Genomic DNA, 21,959 nt, shown 5'->3' with positions numbered 1-21,959 from the left:
AGGGAACAGAAGGACTCTAGATGATGTCTGTGGACAGAAAGCCCTACAGGAAACTTAAATGAAGGAAACAGAAATCCTGAAAAAAAAAAATCACTAAAGCAAGTAACATGGGAGCATCTTGTGCTTGGGGTGGGACTGTCAGCCTAAAGACAAGGATTAATCCTAGCAGTAGAAACTTGAGAGTTTTATTCCTAAAATCTTAGGAGAGATGCTCCACATGCAGAGGTATTGGTAGCATTTAAGCAGAACGAGTCTTTGCAAAACCTGTCAGCAATTAACGGCAACCTTGATGGAACTCTACAAAAGCCCAAGCTATGACTCTCTCATAACAGTACTATGAGACAGGTCTGACACTCTGATGCAACTTCTGTGTTGAAAAAGTCTTGTTTATTTACAAGGGCAAGGAGAGGAAGATACTGTTTTCCAGGAAGTTTCCAGAAGTTCATGATGTGTGTTTTACTAAAGACAAATTAATTGCTTGCAGTTGGTCAAGATGATAATGTGTCCTTTGGATCAACTGAAGTTCACCGTAATGTTAATGTTTCAGTAGTTAAAATCAGCACACTGTCTTGGTGAGATAATGAATTCAGTTGGTCTGAGACATGGCATGATAGAAGCATATGCTGAGTTACAGAATGAAGTTGACTGATGTAAATGATGCCAGAAAAATGATGTCAGATTGATTGTTGGCAGCAGCCTCTGCACCTCTCCGATTAGGAAGTGTTGTGAAAAGCATCAAGTAAAATAAGAATCGTGTGAATTACCTGATGTGCAAAGATGTGCCCCAGTGAAAAACTAATTCCTCACCCAAAGCACCACAAAACAAGCCTAGATTTGTAGAGTAAAAAAGATCTGCTACGATTGCTCTATTCTGATGGTTTTATTTACATTGTGGGTACCTATGCCAGTTCAGCATAAAGATACATTTTCAAATGGGTGATGTGGGGTTTCCTCTCCTTCTGTGAAGCAGGTAGATGTGAGCTTTGTATAGGCATGCACACTCTTAGTCAGGACTCCCTACCCAAAGCCTTTAGGCCAAGCATGGCTTAAATCTATACCAGGTGCAGATTGCACCTGAGATTCTCAGTGAGGGAAGCAGATGTCAGCAGAGCATGGCTGTAACGTGTCGCTATTGTCAGGGTAGCAGCAGGCTTGTAGCTACTTGCACAAGAAAAACTGCTTTGTCTTTCACTTGCCTACCCCCACGTTGGCTTTCCGGCTCATTCATCCCCCTGCCTGGTTCCTCACAGGTGAAATTGCACTCACTGAAGTTGGCCAAGGTATCCTGTATGTTCCTGTCTGTGCCACTTGTGAACTGCACCTTTAGTTGTGTTCTAGAAGACATGAGAACACTCTCTAGCTTTTCATGTCAGCAAGAATTTATTTGTTGAAATAAACACCATGTTAGATCTGTCTTGCATTTATGTTAGGTGTCTTGTCTGCTGTGGCTGTGCTGAGACATTCACAAATGCCCCTGTTGCTTTGGGTAGCCTGAATTTTAACATTGCAGGAATCTGGCTCCCCATCTGGTCATACGTACTTTGTTCTTCATCTTTTTTTTGCTTCCAGCATTACCAGCCCAATGAGGTTTAAGTACTACTCTCCCACTCTATTTTGCAGCCTCTCATTTTCATGTTTCATTGTCAACTAACGTCAGTCACCGTAACTCCACATCTTGTGGCATTGTCCTTGCATTTGATTTATTGCTGATGGCTGTAATATAATTTGGCACCAACAGATATGTATTTGCCTGCCAGTAATTTGAGAACAGAGTGTGATTTGGACAAGCGATAGAACTGTCTGGTTTTTGTCATCCGTGTCTCATCCCCACCCCCTCCTTTAGCTGAGCACACTTTCTTGGTAGAGTAATGTTGATATGTATATTCTCTCAGTCACAGCATATAGTATGTTTTTGTTAGCAGTGCAGGCACATCAACAATGAAATCAGGACAATGCCAAAATAAATGAAAACTTACTACAGAGCTTTCAAAATCAACAGTGTAATGTGACAAAGACAAAGCTAAACTAGCATGGCAGTTAGTTATCTTAAGCCAAAATTAAAGTGCATTCAGCTTTTAAAGTTCATTTTTATTGGCTATAACTCTAGTAAAAAATAAAGCAACACAGGTACAAGTTTTATATACATGTATGTATGTGTATATATATGTAAAAAAAGTCCTCACATAAGAAATGTCTCAATTGCAGCATTACAAAAATTCTAATGTCAAGAATGCCTGGAGATTCTGAAATGCTTGTTTCTGACACTTTGAAAAACTGGCTAAATCTTTCTGCTTCTGGTTAAAAGGCAGTTTTACAGCAGCACTGGAGAGAAGCAGTAGTTGTATGTATGACAATGTACAGACAGTGACTTGTCAGGAAGGCAGCAGAGTGCTTCACAGCTACCATGATATTAATAGAACTCCAGGTAGGAAAGAAGTAGTTTGAACAAGAAAAGGCAGGTGATCTTCATTATATTTTCAGGCATTACCTAAAACTGTTTATCAGCTTGGTGCCTTGGCTGTCACATGAAACTAATTTGTGAAGTGCTTTAAACACTTGTATTGATCATCTTTCAACCCCCAGCCCCTCTCCCCAGAACTGCCTAAGAAGTACTTTGGGTTGGTACTGACTGCTTGATTCAGCTCACAGTGTATGTAGTATATGCCAGCAGGCACCAGCAACTGAAGGTTTGGCAGCCAAAGTTGAATTATCCTCTGCCAGATTATAACTTTTCTGAAAGCAGAGAAGTTTTACTGTAAAGGGACATCTTGAGGTTATGTATGCATTTGGGTTTGAATTTTCACTTCCTCACAACAAATGCTTAATTTTCTAGTGCTGTTAGAATAGGTACCTATTAACATCAAAAATGTAAAAATGGCAGAGTGAAGTTATGACTAGCAAACTGTTGTTTGGGTTTTTTACCTCTTGGTTTCTGTATTTATCTGGATAATAGAGGAAGAATGACCATGAATCCCTGTACTGCGGTAAATCTGGGCCAACACAAAGACATGACCCCACCACCACCACAGAAGACCCAAAAGCAAATCCTCTCCCTGCTTTAGACCCTTCAAGTTAAAACTGTAGAAGTTTAAGTTTCTACCTGTTATGTCTAAGAACCTTACGTGACCTAAACGTGTTTATGTAGAAGAAGCCTTTTTAATCAGGGTTGAGAGATGACTAATAGAAGCAGGGTATATGGAACAGAACAAGGGTGAGAGACTGTGGCTGATGAAAGAGTCATGTTGATGGGAGGAACTGACAGTTTGGTCAGTGAGCAGAGCCTGGTGTTACGCTCTGAGCCTTGCTCTAGCGAGCAAAATGGACTAAAATTGCGTTTGCTGGATGAGGGATGCTGCAACCTATCTTGGGAGTGCAGGTTTGGCCTTTCTGAAGTTGCCCACTAGTTCAGTACTTGCTGAGAAGCTGATGCAAAGAAATACAGTATTTTGATACCATAGCAGAGACGAAGAGTGCTGCAGTTCCATACTCTTTAACTGCCTTAGGGTCCTAGCTAGTGCTGCATAATGAAATAGTTGATTTAATATACTTCAGCTACTGCCTGCAGGCTGCTTGCTGTTTGTCACTGAAGCCAAATTGCTTCTCTTCTTGCCCTGCTTCCCCTCTCCTTTCATAGTGCTTTTGCAGGCTTAATTAAAAGTGTTGGCTGCAAAAGCTCTAGTTGGGTGAATGCATTTGCAGGGACATGTGTGTGTGTTTGGCTCCTGGAAATAACAGAAAGCAAATGAGTATCCTTTGTTTTATAAGTTTTGCCTAAAAGGGAACAAAGAAAAAAATCTTCAGTTATGCAAGATGCCTTTCTGCCACAATTTCTAGTTTGCGTTTCCCACGGTAACCAGGCACAATTGTTGCATGGTCTTGTTCTTGCAGAACAGGCATTACTGGAGTTGAGCACTAAAAAGAGTTTAAATTTTGGAATTAATTTTGATTTAAGAGAGTTCGTGATCCTTGTAGCTTTCTACCTGAAAATGTTTGAACCACACAATTGCTAGCAAGAATATCAATCTAAAGTATGTTCCAACTCAACACTGAGTTAATTATCAGGTGTAACATGAGGAGTTTCCAGTGGGATGGGGTTAGGTGCATTTCTATTTCCTGAACAGATGTTTAGGTGCAGCATGCATTAACTAAGTCAATGCAAATGCTTTTGAAAGTTGTACTGCATGCATTAATCACTGTGCATGCAACAGAAAATGTCCCAAATTAAGATAACTAATCAAAAGAAATTGCAGGCTATTTTCTCAAATTGAAATGAAAAGCAAGGCAGGAGTCAGATCTCTTGGTTATCCAAGGGCAGTAGAGGGAATGGGAAGAGCCTGTAAGACTGACATCCTCTGAGGAGAACAGGGGACCCTTGGTCTACAGAAAAGGTCCCCAAGGTCTGTAGAAAGGAGGGGCAGCACAGAGTATGCTGTGAGCAGCATCCACTCTGCTCTGTATAAGAAAGCAGGCCCTGCAGAGGAACGCTGAAGTCAGATGTGTCAGGGGAGCCATAGTTGCGAGGAATTCACAGCTTTATCTGCCTACAGGGAAGCGGGAGTTGGCTGTTAAGAGCATACAAGAAAGACTTGGAGGTTTTGAATGTAGGTCTGTTCCCTCAGACTGGGAAGAAGCAGTTCTGAATATTTGCTGGGATTCATCTTTCATCTTGACTACCTTTGCAATAGCTATTTAATACAGAATATATTCACACAGTAAAGTTATTACACTGCTCCCAGGAGGAGAGTTTTCCTGCTCTATTGTCTTCTATATAGATTAACTTGTAAAAGAAATACAAAGGGAGCTGATCACCACACATAACACCGGAGTGTGGTGAGCAATAAGAGCTGCTGAGAGAGTTCCCTAGAACAGCTCATTGCTTAGGCCTGAAGGTTGTGAGAGGATAGGAGAAATGAGTGTGGAGCTCTGCAGGACAGAGAAGATTTTTAGTAGGGCCCACCTTTATTTGAGAAATTCCCTCTTATCTGAAGTCGCTTGAAAAAAGGCAGGGGAGAGGAGTACATTGGTAACAAACAAAAAAACACAGGATGTGCTCCGGTTTGCACTGAGCTTGTGAAGGCACTCTCTATTGGACTTGCGATACAGGGCACTTGTGATGCTTCTTTTGGAGGAAGCCGAGACACACTCACAAAATGTGCTGGAGGAGCTCAGGCCACTAGCAGGGATGCAAAGGGAGGGTTTGGCTGCAACACCAAGTCCTTGATGATCTCTTAGAGAGCTCATGCTGCAACCTTGAGTGCCTCATCCCTATTAACAGTGCTGTGCTCATGCTGCAGCTCCCTCTCCTCCTCTGAGCAGTTTTGCCAGACACCCTGTTTAACTGCAAAGACTCCTGTGCTGTTACAGCCCAAGAGGTTTCCCTGCAGATGTACCAGTGTGAGGTGGAGTGGAGCTGATGGCCCATCATGATGAAGCATGTAGCGTGCCTAGGAAAGGAGAGGTTTTCTCTGAAGGCAGGCACAGGACTGCTTGGTACCCTGCTGTGCCTGATTAACCAACAGAGCATCCCACACCTCCTTTGGGCTGTAACAGTACTAGAACAGCTCTTCAGCATACCTACAACCGTTACCTGTACCTATGTCTTGCCTCTGTCTCTACACAGAGAGCGGATACCCTGCTGGAGTATGGCTGCTCTACTGCTGCTGCTGGAAAATGTGTTTCTGCTACTTGATGCCTTCCCTGCCCCTTTGAGCAGGCCAGGTGGCCCTGAAGCCTGGAAGGGTTTCAGAGAGCACACTACAAGCACATAACCACATACAGCAAAGTCAGGAAGGGCCTTGGAAAACAATTATACCTGCTCAAAAGATATAGTGGAATGAATGGGGTAAGCAGCCAAGAAACAGGTATTAGCCCCATATTTTTATTCCTAGAATGCAATTTAGTGAAGTAAAAAAAGCTTTTCTGGGAATTTACAAGCCCCTTCCTTCCTAGGATGCTGAGCACTGTTGCACCCTGCTGCAGTGAAGGCACAGACAGTACCCCAGGTGTGAGCACTGTGACCAACTACAGGTCACACCTACGGTCACCCGCAACATTTATCTTTGTGCGCACAGGCAGCCCATACCCGATTTCAGAAGGCACTTGGAATGCTGACAGCCAGCCTCACCCCCAGACACGGCTATCCCCCTGAGCCAGCCGGACGCAGCCACCATCTTAACACGCTGTGCAGCGGGGGCGCAATTGCAACGTGTCTGCACGCTCACCTGCTGGCCTGGCACGACCCCAGGGGAAGTGGCATCTCTGGTGATACAGCCGTACATCAGAATGCTCCAAATGGATCCCAGGATGAAAAGGCAGTTTCTGCATTCCTTTTCTAACAATTTTGGGAAATTTGAGGCAGCATGCTTTTCCTGTGAAGCCCATTATTAGCCCTACCTAGTTCCTGAGAGTCCTTAACCCCTCTAGGCTCCTGATCCTCTCATTGCTTCCTACATATACTAGCTGCAGTATACTGCTTTATACTACTCTCACCCAACCCAGAATGGTTGCCAGGAATGAGGCTTCATGGGAGAATTGTTCTCAGATACAGTGTCATCCAATTACTGTGAGCTGGTGCTACAACTTCACAGGTAAGGGCCTGGTGGCACCTCTGTACATAAAGGCCCTGACTCTGTGAGGTGACCTTCTGTCTCAAAGAGGATGTGGTCTGCCCAGACTGGGCTTGGCTCCTGCTCCAGCTACATGAGCAAGCCTGCCATTCCAGACTTCTGACCAAACTCCAAGCTTGGTGTGGACTTGGTTAGGAAAGACTATGACAAATTAACAGCGACATTCAGCCTTGCTCCTAGACCAGGAAAGGGGCTGTGTTCTACCCATGCTGCCTTTTAAGGGGAATGGTGGTGGCAGGGCAGTGACACACTGCCATCATCTGAAAAGGACAAAGTTTAGCATGGCACAGCTGAAAGGACTGACTGTGAGTGGGGAAACAGCTGCTCCTTGGATCACTTCCACCCACAGATGTAGTAGGGACTCAGACCAAAGCTACTCCAGACAAAGCCCCAGGCCACCTGTAGTGTCAGCTTCTCAACACCAGCTGCTTCATCACTCTGTTAATCCACCTTGTTGCACCAGCCTCCTTGCCAACACTGATGTAACCAGAGCTAAGTGGTGGCTGACTGAGTCAGAGAAGCCTTTTGACAACAAACTCAGCTAGAGACAGACCCTTGTCAAAAGTTACCAGCTTTTCAAAGCTTATAGCTAGATTTCAAAGAGGCTGAATACTGCTGAAGGAGTTATTAAGCATTCAGCTTTTATTTACAAGATGTCTGAGATGTATGCAGTGAGATTTGCTGAACCTGCTGAAGAAGGTTCAGAATTTCACGGGTAAAGCAGATGCAACAGCAGCATATAGTGACTCAACATCATGGTGACTGGTGCAAAAATTTTCAAGTTGTGTATAGGCTGGCAGCTTTGCAGACCAGGTCTGAGCAGAATATTGTGTCAGTTATAGGAGAAGTGGTAGAGATCCTGTTTGACAGCCATGAGTAAGCCAGGAACTCCTTGGCTACCCCCAAGTCTTGAAGAAAACACCACACTAGGAATGGCATCTTTGGAGGATGGGTGGGGAGAAGGGATAGTTCTAAGCAGGTGAGCATCTTGGAGACTCCAAATTCTGGTGTAGCAATCCTGACCAACTGGAAAGGAAAGGAGACCAGAGTTCAACATTACACAGTAAGTACTTCACACAGCTCTGCAAGATTATTATCACAGAAGCAGAAGGTCTATGGGGAAAAAATCCTGAGGCAATGTGCTTAGCAATACTCTATGAAATAGACATTCTACACCGAATACTGCAAAGGCAGGAAAAATGTGCATTAGGCAATAAGTTATGGTAAATCAGTAGTTAGATTGCTTTCCTCATTATCAATCTCCTAAGCCAAAAAAAGGGGAGAAAAACTCACTGTCAAATTAACAAGAATTCTTCTCATTATTCTGTCACCTATTGACAAATCCAAGGAGAGCAAGGTCACTATGTTTACAGTGACAATGTGAAACTTGGCTAATACTATGAGGGTTTAGGGATTTTGCTTCATTTGTTGTTACCTTTCCAGCCCCAACCACAAATAAAATTTAAAAAAAAATAAAGTCTCAGACTGTAGCCAAGTATATTCAAAATGAACTCGAGTGGTACAGACAGTTTAGAAGGAGTTATGCTTACACGCCAGTGCTTCAGTCCATCACCACCCTACCCACTTAAGCACCAAACAAATGTATACACGGTCTTTAGTCTCTGTATAAAGTTATCACCAAATCTCTAGTTTACAGGTTGTTTCCTTGGATTTCAAAATCAAGTGTTTTCAGCTCTACTCTCAAGATACCCTGTGGAAAGCATAATGGGACTTTTGCAGGACACAGCAGATAAAGCTGTTAAGTGCTACATAGAAGCAATTACAGTAGGTGTGCATCCGTTAACATTATTTCTTAATTTTCACAGTGTATTACACTATGTTTAAGGCTAAATTTCTTCTGAATTTTTAAAGAATTTACAGCTTTACAGCTTCCAACAACTGTAGCTAAGAAACACTCCTCAGGCGTAAGAGGATCACTGCCATGCAGTCTACAAGTAGAGGGGGAAAAAGTCAACCCACCTGCTGTAAGAAGCCCTTCCTCCTCATTTACATGCAAAGGGAGAATAGCATACTCATTGTGATGACCTTTGTACTCTTTCACACACTTTGCTGTTCTCAGGTCCCACAGTTTTATCTGCAAGTTGAAGTAGTTGTTTGAAAGAAGATATATTAACAAAGCAGAGAGTACTTGACAGTTGATAAGTGGATCTGGAAGAGGACCCACATACGGAACTACCACCCAGTTCCATACCACCCCCCAAAGAACAGGCATCCACCCTCAGGACTGGGAGAAGTACCCAGATACTAAAAGGACCAGAATATCCTAAACGCAACAAAACCATACCTTTCCAGCCATATCTGCTGCCATAAGATAATGTTCATCCTCAAGAAGGCGAATAGATGTAACTGCTGAGTCATGGAAGAAACGAATTGCTTTCCAGCTCTGGCCCTTCCGGTTGCGTTGACGCACATCAATGCTAAAAATCTCACCGGAACGGCAGCCATTGTACAGCATTGGGGTCTGGAAAAATCCAAGAGGAAGAAGCATACTATGTAACATCTCAAATGATCTTACAAGCTACACAGACAGAATCCACATCAAGTTTTTTTTTTTTTTTTTTTTTTTTTTTTTTTTTTTTACACACTGCAACATTTTTCAGCCAACTCATTAGTTCCATTCAAACCTCAATGCTTTACTTTAGCTGTAAAAGTTCTGCTAGGTAAACTGGAACTTAGTCTAATGTAACAGCAAAACAGGAACTGGAATTCTCATACTCTAATTTTACCTTTCCCACTAAATCTTTGTGAACAAGTCCATTAGTATTTTATAGGTGTTCCCTCCATCTTGATGGAGACAATACACTGAGTGTTAACAAAAATAGGTCATTTGTCAAAATCCAAACAATTTTACAACGCATTATTACTATGCTCTTTGTACTGCCTTCATTTTCTTTTCACCTCTGTACAATTAACAAAAATTAATAACTCTGTGTTGCCACAGAGTTTGAAAACATTTCCTTTTTTGTTGCTATTCGATTGTGTGCAAGCATCAGACCACATCAGCTCTGTTGTGGAACAGCTATCTGACATTAATTGTAATCACAACCTTATGTACAGCATGATGAGTCCCATCACAAACAGAACAAAACTCCGACCAATGAGGCACCGCTCTGAAAAAATGAAGGGTGTATGGTTGTTCTTACCTGTGTGGCAAACTGTTGTGCCAATACATCGCTACTGGTTCCAAATGTCTGCCGATGCCCTGTCACTACATTGGTCACAAGCACTCGTCTTGTCAGGCCTAAGGAAGACAGATTATATTTGTTTAGCTGTAACCCGGGTAGCTGCTGGGTGATTAATGCAAGAAGTCTTTCGCACTGAGATAGGAGGGGCTGCGAGCCTTGTGGATCACCTGTGCTGAAGCAGTTGTCTGCCTGGGGATTCAGGCACCAAGCACAGGACCAGGCAGTGGATATCTTGAAACTGCACAGCATTCCAGGTCGGTCTCCTAGGAGAGGAGCAACACATGACATATCCATAAAATGTTAGGACAGGATGGTAAATCAGAAAGCTTCTCTCTATTTCCATACTTCTTTCAACTTTTCAATCTGAAGCAGAGAAAACATTACACAATTAGTGTCCCTGTGCTGCTCAAGAGACAGGAAACAGAAATGGGACTTCATGACTAAGCTGAAGACTTATAGTCTGTGAGAGACTGTGAAATTTATTCAGTAGTCAGAGGAATGACCGTGGCAGGGAAGAGAAAAACAACACTTGCCTTACAAGATGAAAGTTAATTTTGCCTTACAGTAAACCACCTTGTTTTAGACAGGTTAAGTTCTACTTTGCTCCCAGCATCTACTTAGCAAGGTTCCCTCAAACCAACAATTTTGGAGAGTGAAGTCAGTCAAAAAACTTGGAAATACCTAAAACAGTCAATAGAAAATACTAGACAGGAACTTTGGTGAAACTCAGGGCATCTGATTATGGTGAAGGGCTCAAAATGCTATATAGAGCAACTGGGCATGCTGGCCTAGGAGTCATCCATCTTCAGTGACTCTTCAGGTTCATGGCAACTCTCTGCATTTTTTTTTTTTTAATGGCTACATAAATGATATTTAACATGGGTCCATAACTCTTTTTTATCAATCACAGATTTCCTCTATATAAACTTAACTGATCATGTCTGAATGGAAACCGGGTTAAAGGACTACTGTGTGACTTGAAGAAGCATTGTTCTGACATCTATCAAGAAAGTTCAATTAATAAAGTCCTGCCCCCAAAAAACATTGAACAAATATATAAAGATACAGCTACAGCCATCAGACTTAAGGCATAGGGTTCTTCAAATCAATCATGCTCATACACAACTGAGCATGAGCTTGTACAAGGAAGTATGGGCTGAGACACGTACCAGCTTTCCCCCTTTGATTAATCCACTGAGCTTACCTGAGTAGCTACCGTGAGAACGGATTCTGCAGTGATTCTAGGTAGTCTAGGAGGAAATTTTAGTACTTATTGCATGTAGCTTCTGAGTATTACTTACAGGCCAAGCTATGAAAAAAATCTCAAATGCTTACTTTATAAGTGAGGTGTTTTCCTGCCAAAGTCAAGTACATCATCAGCAGCTACAAATAAAACTAGTGCTTTGAATACTGCTTGTTAATTAATTCTTAAGGCAAGTTCTTTCATCTGTTCACTTGTTACACTGTTTCAGACTTTCCAAGTTTTACAAGAATACAACAGTCTCACTACTGAAGGAAGTGTGGAAATAATCTTTCCTTTGTGCTCGTTTCATACCATAACTGCTACTGAAAACTAGAGAAAAAAACACCCAACAAAAACACCCTACCTGGGTTAGTGCTGCTGAATAACGATGCTGGAAGCAGACTGGCACAGCCTGGTGTTTCTGCAATTCCCATGAGACACAGCTTGCTTAAGTGAGTTAAGGAAAACAAAGATTTCTCCCTAGAATGCAACCGGTTGCCTAAAATCTATAGCTGGGGAAAGCAAGACACACCCACAGATCTTAAAGGGAAAGTATGGTGATCTTTGATGTGTCTTAGAGTTTACAATTAAGTCTTGACTTTTCATTTCTTTCATAGGAAAGAGCTAGAAAGAACTCAAATTCTTGCTTGTGTATTTTCACTTCCAGAAAGACAAAGAGGAATACTAAGGTAGCTTATTAGCCATAGAGAAAAAATGCATGGCCTACATGAATCATTCTTATCTTTACATGCTGATGACACTGCATTAATATAGATGTTTTTCATGGAGATAAGCCGGAAAAAAGGGGAGCACACATTGGGGAGGCAAAGAAGACTCACTTTAGTTTACATTAAAATACTTTCCAAAGATTTTACCAGGTTTAAATAGGATTTGAAAACTGCATTTCAAGTTCAGTGGAGTAAATCTGACATGACTAGAGGAAAGCACGAAATAACCAAACCAAACAATCCCTAACTCCTACCCAGCTGTGAGCAAGCCTGATTAACTTCTGCCACCTTCTGGATCAGTCCTGAATCGCTTGGCTTTTCCCATGAGCCATAATTTCCTATTTTGGCACTTCAACAGCACTTCTGTTGCCTGCCACCTCCCACGTTAAAATCCCCTTTACTTCCTTCCTCCGTGCTCTGCACTGTCCACTACTGCTTGCTCTACTACACCATCAACCTTCCTCTTCTCCTGAGACAGATCTGCAGAACATGCTTTGAAAGTTGCAGAGCATTATGCCAATGGCTTGCTCCCATTCTCCTCTTGCCCCAACCAATATGGGGATGGTTTACAACAGAAACTAACCAACCCGCTTTCAAAGAGCTCCACCTCAAAGTGAGTTGCCTTAATCCTCTTCTCTTGTTCTTTTGCCCCAGCCAATTTCTAAACATCAGTTTGGATATGGCATTGACACTGTTAATGAAGCAGGAAGTCCCCAGGGCAGGAAACATGGTCTTTCACCTACAATTACACTGGAACAATTCTACATATATCTATAACATAATCACACACCTGTTTTTACTAGCTCCAACATATTTCAGTTTTTTGTAACTTCCTCCATTTTGCAGAAAACTTAGTTTCTGGGGTAACTACATGAGAGGTCTTCCTGGAAGTGAGTTAGCTCTATGGAGCATGATAAAGACTTGTGAAAGCTGAACTGAGATTTTGCTTTTTTTAAAAGGATATAAAACATGAGAATCTGGATGAGTCAATGATGCCCAGCACACAGAATTCACCTTCAGACAGAAGACAACATACTATTTTTGTGATCTTTCGTTCAATTCATGAAAGGGTATTTCCACAAAAAATGACATAAAACTATGGGCTGTGCTCACTAAATAGTCCAGTAACATGGCACGAGCATTTTAGCCTCATATTCCTCTTAAATGTAAGAGACAGAGCAGCATTGAGAAGTCTGTCCAAACATAGACTGAGGCACCGAGCACATCCTATTTAAGACATCATCCTTTGAGCATGAAAAGATTATGAAAGCTTGTTTTAAATATGCTTCATGTTCAAGGATAAACACATTTTCCCAAAACTACTTGTAAAAGGCATGCAAGTCTTAGCTTCTGGCCCTCAACATCAATTTTGTCATGTACAGTCAAGCACAACTCCAAAGCAAGCGCTATCCTTTGAAGTAGATACTTCTACGTAGTCTTCCGTTGCAACTACATCATAACATTCCTGAGAACTAACATTTGTACTGAGGACTTTCAGAAACAAGTTTACTGTGATTCTGCATTTATCCAATCTTCGTATTGATAGATTCTTCCATTCTCTGCTCCTAACCCCTTCCCCAACCCTCATGCACTTCTACCTGTGCCTCCCAGGAGCAGTGTTCTGGGAATGCTACTACCAAAGGAAGCAGTAACAAAACACAGTACTTTGCGGTTTGTGAAGTAGAGGTTGTCATACATCTCCACAGTGAGAGACTCCTTCCCCAAACCACTGAGGTTGATGATACCATATTTACATCCTCCATGTTCTACATCGTTCACAGTGAATATCCGTTCACAAGCAACATCTGCCTGTAAAATAAAAGCTTACTGGTCACACTTACTGAAAACTTACAGGAAAAAATAGCTTGAGGGAGGTCTAAAATGAAACAACACATTAATTCTCATCCCTTTAACACCATCTGCTTTCCATTCATCTCTAAAACCAGTGGCCAACTCCCTTTTTTTTGTATGCATGCACAGGAAAAACCTGAATAAGAAAAGGATTTAGTCCTTGAGTAACAATAAATACTCTTTCCAATTATATCACTTCTAGACACTTCTAGATCTGGCTGATTAGTAAGCACAGAATGGTACTGGTAGAGGCCTCAAAAATTTAAACCTTATCAAAAGTCAACGTGCAATTCTCCTGCTGTTGGATCACAGCAAAATAGGCTGGTGCCACATTTCAACTTTTCCTCTGTGACGTTGAGTTTCTGACTCCCTTCTGGCTTCAGCTACCTATGCAGTACTCTGTTTACAAGGCCAGGAGCTGATCCTGGAGAGCTTCCTACATAGACTATGGAAGATATTTGCTCCGGAGACCTCTCCTGCACATACAGTACTATCAAAACCAGAGGAAATTGCTTTCAGATCATGAGATGTAACATGATTACTGATGTTTACATAGATTCACTGGACCACAAACCACACCCAAATGCTTCTCTTCCATTTTGTTTTTCTTTCTCTTAATCCTCTCCACTCCCCCTCCCAGCCCCACACTAATTATCCACTCAACTCCTGTTGTTTTTTTTTTCCAGGAGAACGTGTTGATAAGCTTCAAAAAAACACTAAATGCAAATAGTTTTATATCCACCCTTCCATCAATTTCCTTTCTAGAAAAGGAACAGCCCCTTCCTACCTGTTTAAAATTACCAAGCAGTTTTTGAGAACTGACACAACAGGAATAACGCACCTTTGAATGCAAAATTTGACCTATGGGATTTGATTACAGGATCCTGAATTTTTCACTAAAGATTGGCTCTCTTTATCCTGAAGACTTAACAGTTCTCATAACATACCACGATTATTTTAAAGTTGTTGGTTCCAGCAACTGAGGAATCTGGACTGTGAATTTCTATCTTCCTCCTCTGCATGCAGTTCACTTTCAGTTCATGGACCAGCCTGTAAAAGCAGGTGGAGGGGGCAGGGGGGGAGAGAAGAATTGGGGTAAGCCTAGGTTTAATGCCAATAAGAATAATTCTAGATAGGATATCCAGATCTGCTTCTCAATCACAAAAGATAAAATGGCTGAACCACCAGCATGTTGCTGTTTCACTTCTATAACCCATGAACACGTGCATCTTCCACACTCACAGAATTTCACCCTGTTATTTTGAACCCCAGCACATCTTCAGCAGCAGAAACAATACAGCAAGCCACTAACTTGCCTTCTGTGCTGTTCTGAATCTGAGCTATCTTATGGAGGCAAGGGGAACAGTCATGTCAGTTGAAGAGCATTCATCCAAAGAAAAGCTGCATCGTATTCATAAAGCACGTGGTAAACCAGCATATATAGGGAAAAAACAAAAAGGAAGTTTTAAACATGTATCTGAAATTGGGAAACCTCGTCTTCATTTAAATTCTCATCACTTTAGTAATCTGATTATAAACGCATATAACTATTTTTTATTGTAAGTAATATGTTCTTCTTTGTCCTAAGTGAAACAGTGAGAAATGCAAAAAAACTGATAGGAACTGTTGCACTAATGGCAGAACTTGTGTTGCAAACAAAAGGCAAATCAAGTCATTGTACCTGCAATAATTTGTGGAACTGAGCAAACCCAGCTGCCTTTTCTGTAACAGCATAGATGAGTTCAGTCCAGCCCTGGTTGTTTTCTGGAAGAGAATAATATGAAACCCTACTCAGTTATTTGCTTGTTTATGATTCAAACATGTCTGTGGATCTTAGATGTTTGGGATATTTAGATAACTTTCTCCTCTAGCCTACATACATTAGAATTTTCAGAGCATCTATAAGACACATTACAGCACCATCTCCCTTGTCTACTACAGTAGACCAGTATATAAGTAGACAAGAAGATATGCCTGCAAGATGTGGGGTACTTCTATAAATACAAAAACTGGAGGAAAAAACCACAAACCAAACCCAACAGCCATTGTTTTCACTTGACATAATCAGTGGTATCACCTTGAGGTATGAGGTCACCTTCTGGTGCCATTAGTAATACATTAGATTCTTATTATACACCAAAATTTCTATCACAACAAGATTGCTATTAACTATGCAGTCTTACTGCTGAACTAAACTACTTTTCCAATCATGATTTTTTTTTTTCATTTCATGCAAACACTTTTTGGGGAGACTGAAGAGCTGCCAGTCAGAGAGGAACCTGGGGGTGCTGACTGACAGCCGGCTGGACAGGAGCCAGCAGTGTGCCCAGGGGGCCAAGAAGGCCAATGGCATCCTGGCTTGTGTCAGCAATAGCGTGGCCAGCAGGGACAGGGAAGGGATCTGACCCCTGTACTGGGCACTGGTGAGGCCGCCCCTCGATTCCTGTGTTCAGTTTTGGGTCCCTCACTACAAAAACGACATTGAATGACTCGAGCGTGTCCAGAGAAGGGCAACGGAGCTGGTGCAGGGTCTGGAGCACAGGTCGTACGGGGAGCGGCTGAGGGAACTGGGGGGGTTTAGTCTGGAGAAGAGGAGGCTGAGGGGAGACCTCATCGCCCTCTACAGCTCCCTGAAAGGAGGGTGCAGAGAGCTGGGGTGAGTCTCTTTAACCAAGTAACAAGCAATACGACAAGAGGGAATGGCCTCAAGTTGCACCAGGGAAGGTTTAGACTGGATATCAGGAAGCATTTCTTTACAGAATGGGTTGTTGGGCATTGGAATGGGCTGCCCATGGAGGTGGTGGAGTCCCCATCCCTGGAGGGGTTTAAGAGTCAGGTTGACGTAGCACTGAGGGATCAGGTGTAGTCGGGAACTGTCAGTGTTAGGTTAATGGTTGGACTAGATGATCTTCAAGGTCCTTTCCAACCTAGCTGATTCTGTGAAGGATTGAGTACTTTGCAGAGTTATGGAGTAAAAAAATCTTTTTGATAATGCTTAGACTAAGCAAGTATTTAAGAATCAAAATGCTCTATCTGGGAGCCTAATTCAAACGTCTAATTCAATTAGACAGATTTTGAGAAGAGATGTATATCCACAATTCCCATTAACAGCAATGAGGCCAGCAGCTTTTTGGTATCTATGAAACCTAAACTGCTCATGGAAGCAGCTAAAAAAACAACAAAGCCAAAACCAAACTAGCAGCAGCACTTTCGCAGTGAATACTGAAGAGCTGAATAGCTGGTTGAAATGAGAATTTCACTACCTAAAGGAGAAAAGCACTGCTTGCTTCTTCCAGATGAGGGCATATTTAAGATGAACTGTGATTTGTAAAGTTTTAAGACAGAGCTTTCAGGTAATTAAAACACATCCCTGTTGGGTATTTTACCCAGATTACAGAAACGCAGCATCAGCAGTAACTCTGTCTTAACACTTTAGGAAGAAAAGTGTACAGGTTTTCCAGGCATAAATGTAAGCCCTGCCTTGATTTTACCTGTCCAAAGAAATCCTTCATAAAAAAGCCGTTTCCCCAAAATATCAATACACTTGTTCCTTCAGGGTCCAGGAATATGATCAATACATTTATTAAACATTTGGAAAACTTAAAATCAAGACCCCACTTTGCCAATTCAAGGCAGGGATTTGAAAACTGGCATCCAATATTCCGACTCAAGTGTAACTGTTGGACAATCTGCAATTCTGAGCACATTTCCTGCCTCTTCACGGGTTTTTTGTTTCTAATGACTTGCTTTCATTCCTGTGTGTAACAGCCAAACAAAAGGCTTCAAGGACTATAAATTCTCAGCAAAAAGAAATTTTCGTTTCTTCAAACAGCTTAGGGAACTGTATCACAGACAGAACTGAAAGGCTTTAGCTTATAATCTGTCCTGGGCCACAGCACAATAAAGCCTAATTGCAATCTTTTTCAGAATGTACCTTCTTTTGTTTTTCTTCCTCTTCTAAGAGTCTCAGTCTTTTGCATTCCATGGCCTTGTACTGAATGCTCTCCTTGGTGAGTGGGTTGTAGTTATTATGTCCAGGCAGTAGGCGAAAATAGCGATTCTTTTCTGAGTCATAGTAAAATCCCGGCAGTTCTTAGGGGAAAAGAAAAAAAAGTGGCAAAACCCAGGCAAAAATCAGATGGATAACTAGATTTGTTTACTGCTCTTTGACATCCCACATCTTCATGGGAATGTCAGAGTTACGAGGCTCGAAGAAGCTTTTGCTCCCAGCAGGTCCCAAGCATGATACACAGACTAGAAATAGATGACAGCCACATAAAGGAAAAAAAAAAAAAAAAAAAATTATTTATAGTTTTCAAATGCAGTACCATTACAAGGTACAAAAAGGATGTCACCACTGGCCAAGATGAAATCCAGACAGATCAGAGAAGCAGAGAGGAAAGGTTTTGCTGCAGTACAAAAATTACTTTTCTTTATAAATCAATCATGAGGTGAGGGGACACTCTTGGTTGAAAGACGAGGTAAGGCAGTCCCAAACAAGAAAAAATTGACAATGAGGTATCATCCAGACCAAAATAAAGTGATTCACTCCCCCAAACAAGCCACTTCTTCCACACATAGAAGAGATTTAGATGCAATCAAGAGTACATTTGAACAACACACAGAGGCTCCTTCCAAAGATAAATTGGGATGAGAGAAATACTCAATTTTAGTGCTTCACCGCCCAAGTAAATTCAGAGGCAGACAGGTAAAATACTTTGACAGATACATAATGGTACATTGTCTCAAGACAAAGGATTTTATTCAGGAGAGGTGAGTGTTAACATTTAATTTCAAGAGTTTTTATTTAAACCTTTACCTACTACCAGAAACTTTATCTCAAGTCACATATTTTTGCTGCTGTTTACAATTCAGCTCCTTGTCAGCATCTTTTGGGATGCAGCTTAGCAGAAGCAACCAAGATTTATTCAGGTCAACAAAAATATAAAGATAGTGAATGAATCAGTAAGGTTCATAAAAGTACACTGCATTTAGTATATAGGATCTAATTACACAGTAATAAATGTTTTGCAGTATACATCTCCTAACATGCTCACAATTTCTTAAGCACAAAAGGGTGCTATACAAAAAAAAAAAAAAAGTCTCTCTAAACTCTGTCTCTCTCTGCATTAAGAGGTTATAGAATCAGGGGTGTTTCAGGACTGTCCCATTGTGGATAAATATACATTCCCAGAGCCTTAGCTTTTGCTAGGGTTATTTAATAAGTCAGGAAAGCAGAATGCAAATGGGACATCTTCCTCAATAGCCCTGCCACTGAATCATCTAGTTTCACCAGTCAACTCCCTGAAAATGAACAAACATTTAGCCAGACTGTATTTCTTACAGACTACAAAATACACTGAAGGCATAGAGAGAGATGTTCCCCCACCCCAGAAGTGGTGGATCGTGTCTTACAAAAGACTAAATAACTGGATGCAAGTTATAATTTTTTATATGCTCTTTTATTTTCTTTGCTTATTTAATATTTCTGTTGAAAGATATATAATACCTTCAGCATGTATAAGAAAGGAAACAAAGTTAATTTTCTTCCCAAAGCAACATTTCTGGTGGGAGAAATAGAATTCTCCTTTTCCAGTTCACACCAGCTTGGCTAAGCACATTAAGTTTTCAAACATACAAAGCACCTGTGGGCCTGAAAGTGCATTTGGCTCTGCTTCCTAGAGCCTCATTTACTAAATTTTTTTGTATCACCTGATGTTACTTTTCCCTACAAACTTTACTGCTTATATCCTTCCTGTAACACCATACTATTAATGCAGCTACTACTACTTTACAGTCAGCACACAATATAGACATTGGTGTTTGACCCACAAACACATTCTCTTACCTGGTACTACAGAGTTCTGTGTTAAACTAGATGAAGAAGGATTTCCACTGCTGCTGGGGCCTGCATTCACTGGGGTCTGTGGTTCCTCCTGTTCCAGCCTAAAAAAATAGCATTGCCTTCAAGACAGGTTTACAGTTGTCCTACACATCTCTCCCACAAAGAACCTAGAAAGCAGCTTGTTACTGACATTAATGGAGTACAATTTTGCAGCGCTGTGATAAGCACACTGTGCATATCACCATACACTAAACCATGAAGATGAAACAGTACAAATATTCAGCTTATAAACCTCTCAAGAACATTAGAGTCACCAACATCTTAAAAGACTTAACTACTTGCTAAAATACTAGAGGTGGCTGCTTATTCTACAAGTGCTTTTACCTTTCCAATAAAAGATTAATTCTGGGCATTTTACCATATCCCCAACTAAAAGAAAAGGCCCACCCTTGAAAGCATGTAAGTCTTCACAGTGTAAAGTAAGAGACAGTGTGGGTTAAACACTGATGTCAGGTCAAAAATATCTTGCTTTCTCTTCATGACAAGAATTTCATTGATGAGATTCAGAAATATGCAAAATAAACAAAAGTTTAATGAAAACTCCAAGAAAAAAACCTCTTTGCTTTCATAATAAACATCACAGTCAACAGGGCAACTGCAGCTTTCTTCTTTCTGAAGTAATTTAAATGGGCACATTCAGTACTGATGAGCAAAATTCCACTGGAATATTTTCTGAATCACCCACACAAATCTTATTTTTTAAGCAGGTCTTATACCATGTCATCTTAAAAGCATTAGGCCAAGATGTTTTGCAAGAGCTGTAATTTATTGAAAACAAGATGACAAGGAAATTCTAGTCCTAGTACCAGCTCTATTGCTGTTTGATTATAGAACTTTGAAAATAGCTAAAGAACTTAACCTACCTAAAAGGGGAAAAACACCCCCACACCAAACCTAAGCACTTCAGTTTAAAGCTTTTTAATAAAATTCTTTTGCTTCTATATTCACTATATTAGGGCCTATTTACATTTCTAACTTTTCTTACACAATACTAGTAATGGGGCAACTTAAATATATATATGTATGTGTCATCTCCTCTAAAAATATGTTTTAAAAAAAATGCTTAGAGCATTAAATCAAAGGATTGGCCTCTTTTATTCCTTCCTGTAAGAGAGACTAAGGAAAGAACCGAGCAAAGAGCCATAAAAATAGCTCAAATACAGGCAAGAATAAGTTTAAAACATAGTTTTCTGAAAGAATCAGTTTTCAATTCAGTGGGCTATTCCTGAGACCCTGTTTCAGTTTCCTGATCTGCTAGATGTGCCACTGTTACCATGCTACTAGCATGCTTTCAAACTTTCAGGAAGATCTTTTAATGACAGTTTTTTACACTAGTAAACACCGAGGCATAAAACAAATGGGCAGGTGGAATGTAGTACTTCCAAACAGTTTTCCTCCCTGAACTATCTTTGCATATTGATGAGGGGTTTATGGACAATCAGGCACATCTGAAAAAAAACAGCTCATGGAACTACATCTCAGTTTAAAATCAATATACAGTTGTGAACATACGATAAATTTCCAGAAATCAATGCAATTCCACTCCCGCTAGGGATGACAGATATACCAGAAGTACTGTCTACTAGATTTCTAGATGGCAATCCTCCCAGTTCTAGATAGGCACCATTCTGCAAATTTAATTAGATATAACATCTAACAGCTTAACCCACGCTGAGCTGCACATACCTGCTTTCAGCATGGTTATTGTGACTGGGTCTTCTGTACCGACGGGGATGGTAGCTGTGCTTGCGATTGCTCCATCCATGCTTTTCTTTGCCTCTCCAGTAGTTTCTCTTCATTTCTACCTATAAAGCAAACACACACACACACACACACACTTCAATGCTACCTGCCTGGAAGGGTCCAACTTACAAAACAGTCTCTTAACACAACCTTTTTTCAACCACTTTCAAATAGCTTGTTGTGGCCTAGGGATCAAAACCAAGGAGGCACGTTGAAGTAATTTGCTTTTAAAGAGAAACGCTTTCAAGCCTAAAAAGCATCAGGTCTTAAAGTAAAGCAAGGCAGAGCAGCACTGTGGGCCGGAGGCCGGAACACCCCCGGTACGGTGGCGCAGCCCCCACAGGAGCCGGGCGTTAGCAAGGGCCAGCTTCCTCCGGAGCACCACGGCGCCAAAACGAAGCCACCACCGACGGCCGGCCCGCCCGCCTCCCGCACCGGGCCCAGGCGCCGCGCTGCTCCCGCGGGGACGCGGCGGTATGAGCAGGCAGCCGGGAGCAGCCTCGCTGGAGAGCCCGGGCCTGGCCTCGCCTCCCCACAGCGGCCGCACCGGGCCGGCATCCCCGGCCGCGGTCTTGTCAGCGACCAGGCCCACTCACCGCCCGTGCCACAGGCGCTTCCTCACGCCAACCGACCTCCCTGCCGGACCGGGCCCAGCTC

At 41.7% G+C, this 21,959-nt stretch overlaps 1 protein-coding gene across 3 annotated transcripts; it reads right to left on the bottom strand.

Moving 5' to 3' along the window:
• Window positions 1–7,242: 7,242 nt before the first annotated feature.
• Window positions 7,243–21,953, bottom strand: DCAF4 (DDB1 and CUL4 associated factor 4). 3 transcript variants are annotated; one of them, XM_026849008.1, is made up of 14 exons: window positions 21,899–21,953; window positions 21,246–21,364; window positions 19,503–19,600; window positions 17,589–17,746; window positions 15,336–15,418; window positions 14,602–14,704; window positions 13,469–13,612; window positions 12,768–12,817; window positions 11,440–11,519; window positions 10,000–10,095; window positions 9,791–9,888; window positions 8,932–9,108; window positions 8,607–8,721; window positions 7,243–7,652 (listed from the first exon to the last, which is right to left on the bottom strand). In XM_026849008.1, exons 2-14 carry the CDS (start codon window positions 21,356–21,358, stop codon window positions 7,459–7,461), a joined length of 1,509 nt encoding a protein of 502 aa, XP_026704809.1. In that variant the 5' UTR covers window positions 21,359–21,364; window positions 21,899–21,953; the 3' UTR covers window positions 7,243–7,458. The 3 variants fall into 3 exon arrangements, with proteins under 3 accessions (XP_026704809.1, XP_026704811.1, XP_026704810.1); XM_026849010.1 differs by having other exon boundaries at window positions 21,931–21,953; XM_026849009.1 differs by having other exon boundaries at window positions 21,935–21,953.
• Window positions 21,954–21,959: the final 6 nt, after the last annotated feature.

Source organism: Athene cunicularia, assembly GCF_003259725.1.
Source record: "Athene cunicularia isolate RWA chromosome 5 unlocalized genomic scaffold, athCun1 chr5_part1, whole genome shotgun sequence".
In the NCBI taxonomy this organism is placed as follows: domain Eukaryota; kingdom Metazoa; phylum Chordata; class Aves; order Strigiformes; family Strigidae; genus Athene; species Athene cunicularia.
This window is presented reverse-complemented; position numbering and strand designations above follow the sequence as displayed.

Coding starts and splice junctions, on each gene's coding strand:
- DCAF4 (XM_026849008.1), bottom strand. CDS start 21,358: ATGAAGAGAAACTACTGGAGAGGCAAAGAAAAGCATGGATGGAGCAAT. Junction 19,601..21,245: donor AATAACCATGCTGAAAGCAG/GTATGTGCAGCT, acceptor CTATTTTTTTAG/GCTGGAACAGGAGGAACCAC. Junction 8,722..8,931: donor CAGCAGATATGGCTGGAAAG/GTATGGTTTTGT, acceptor TTCAACTTGCAG/ATAAAACTGTGGGACCTGAG.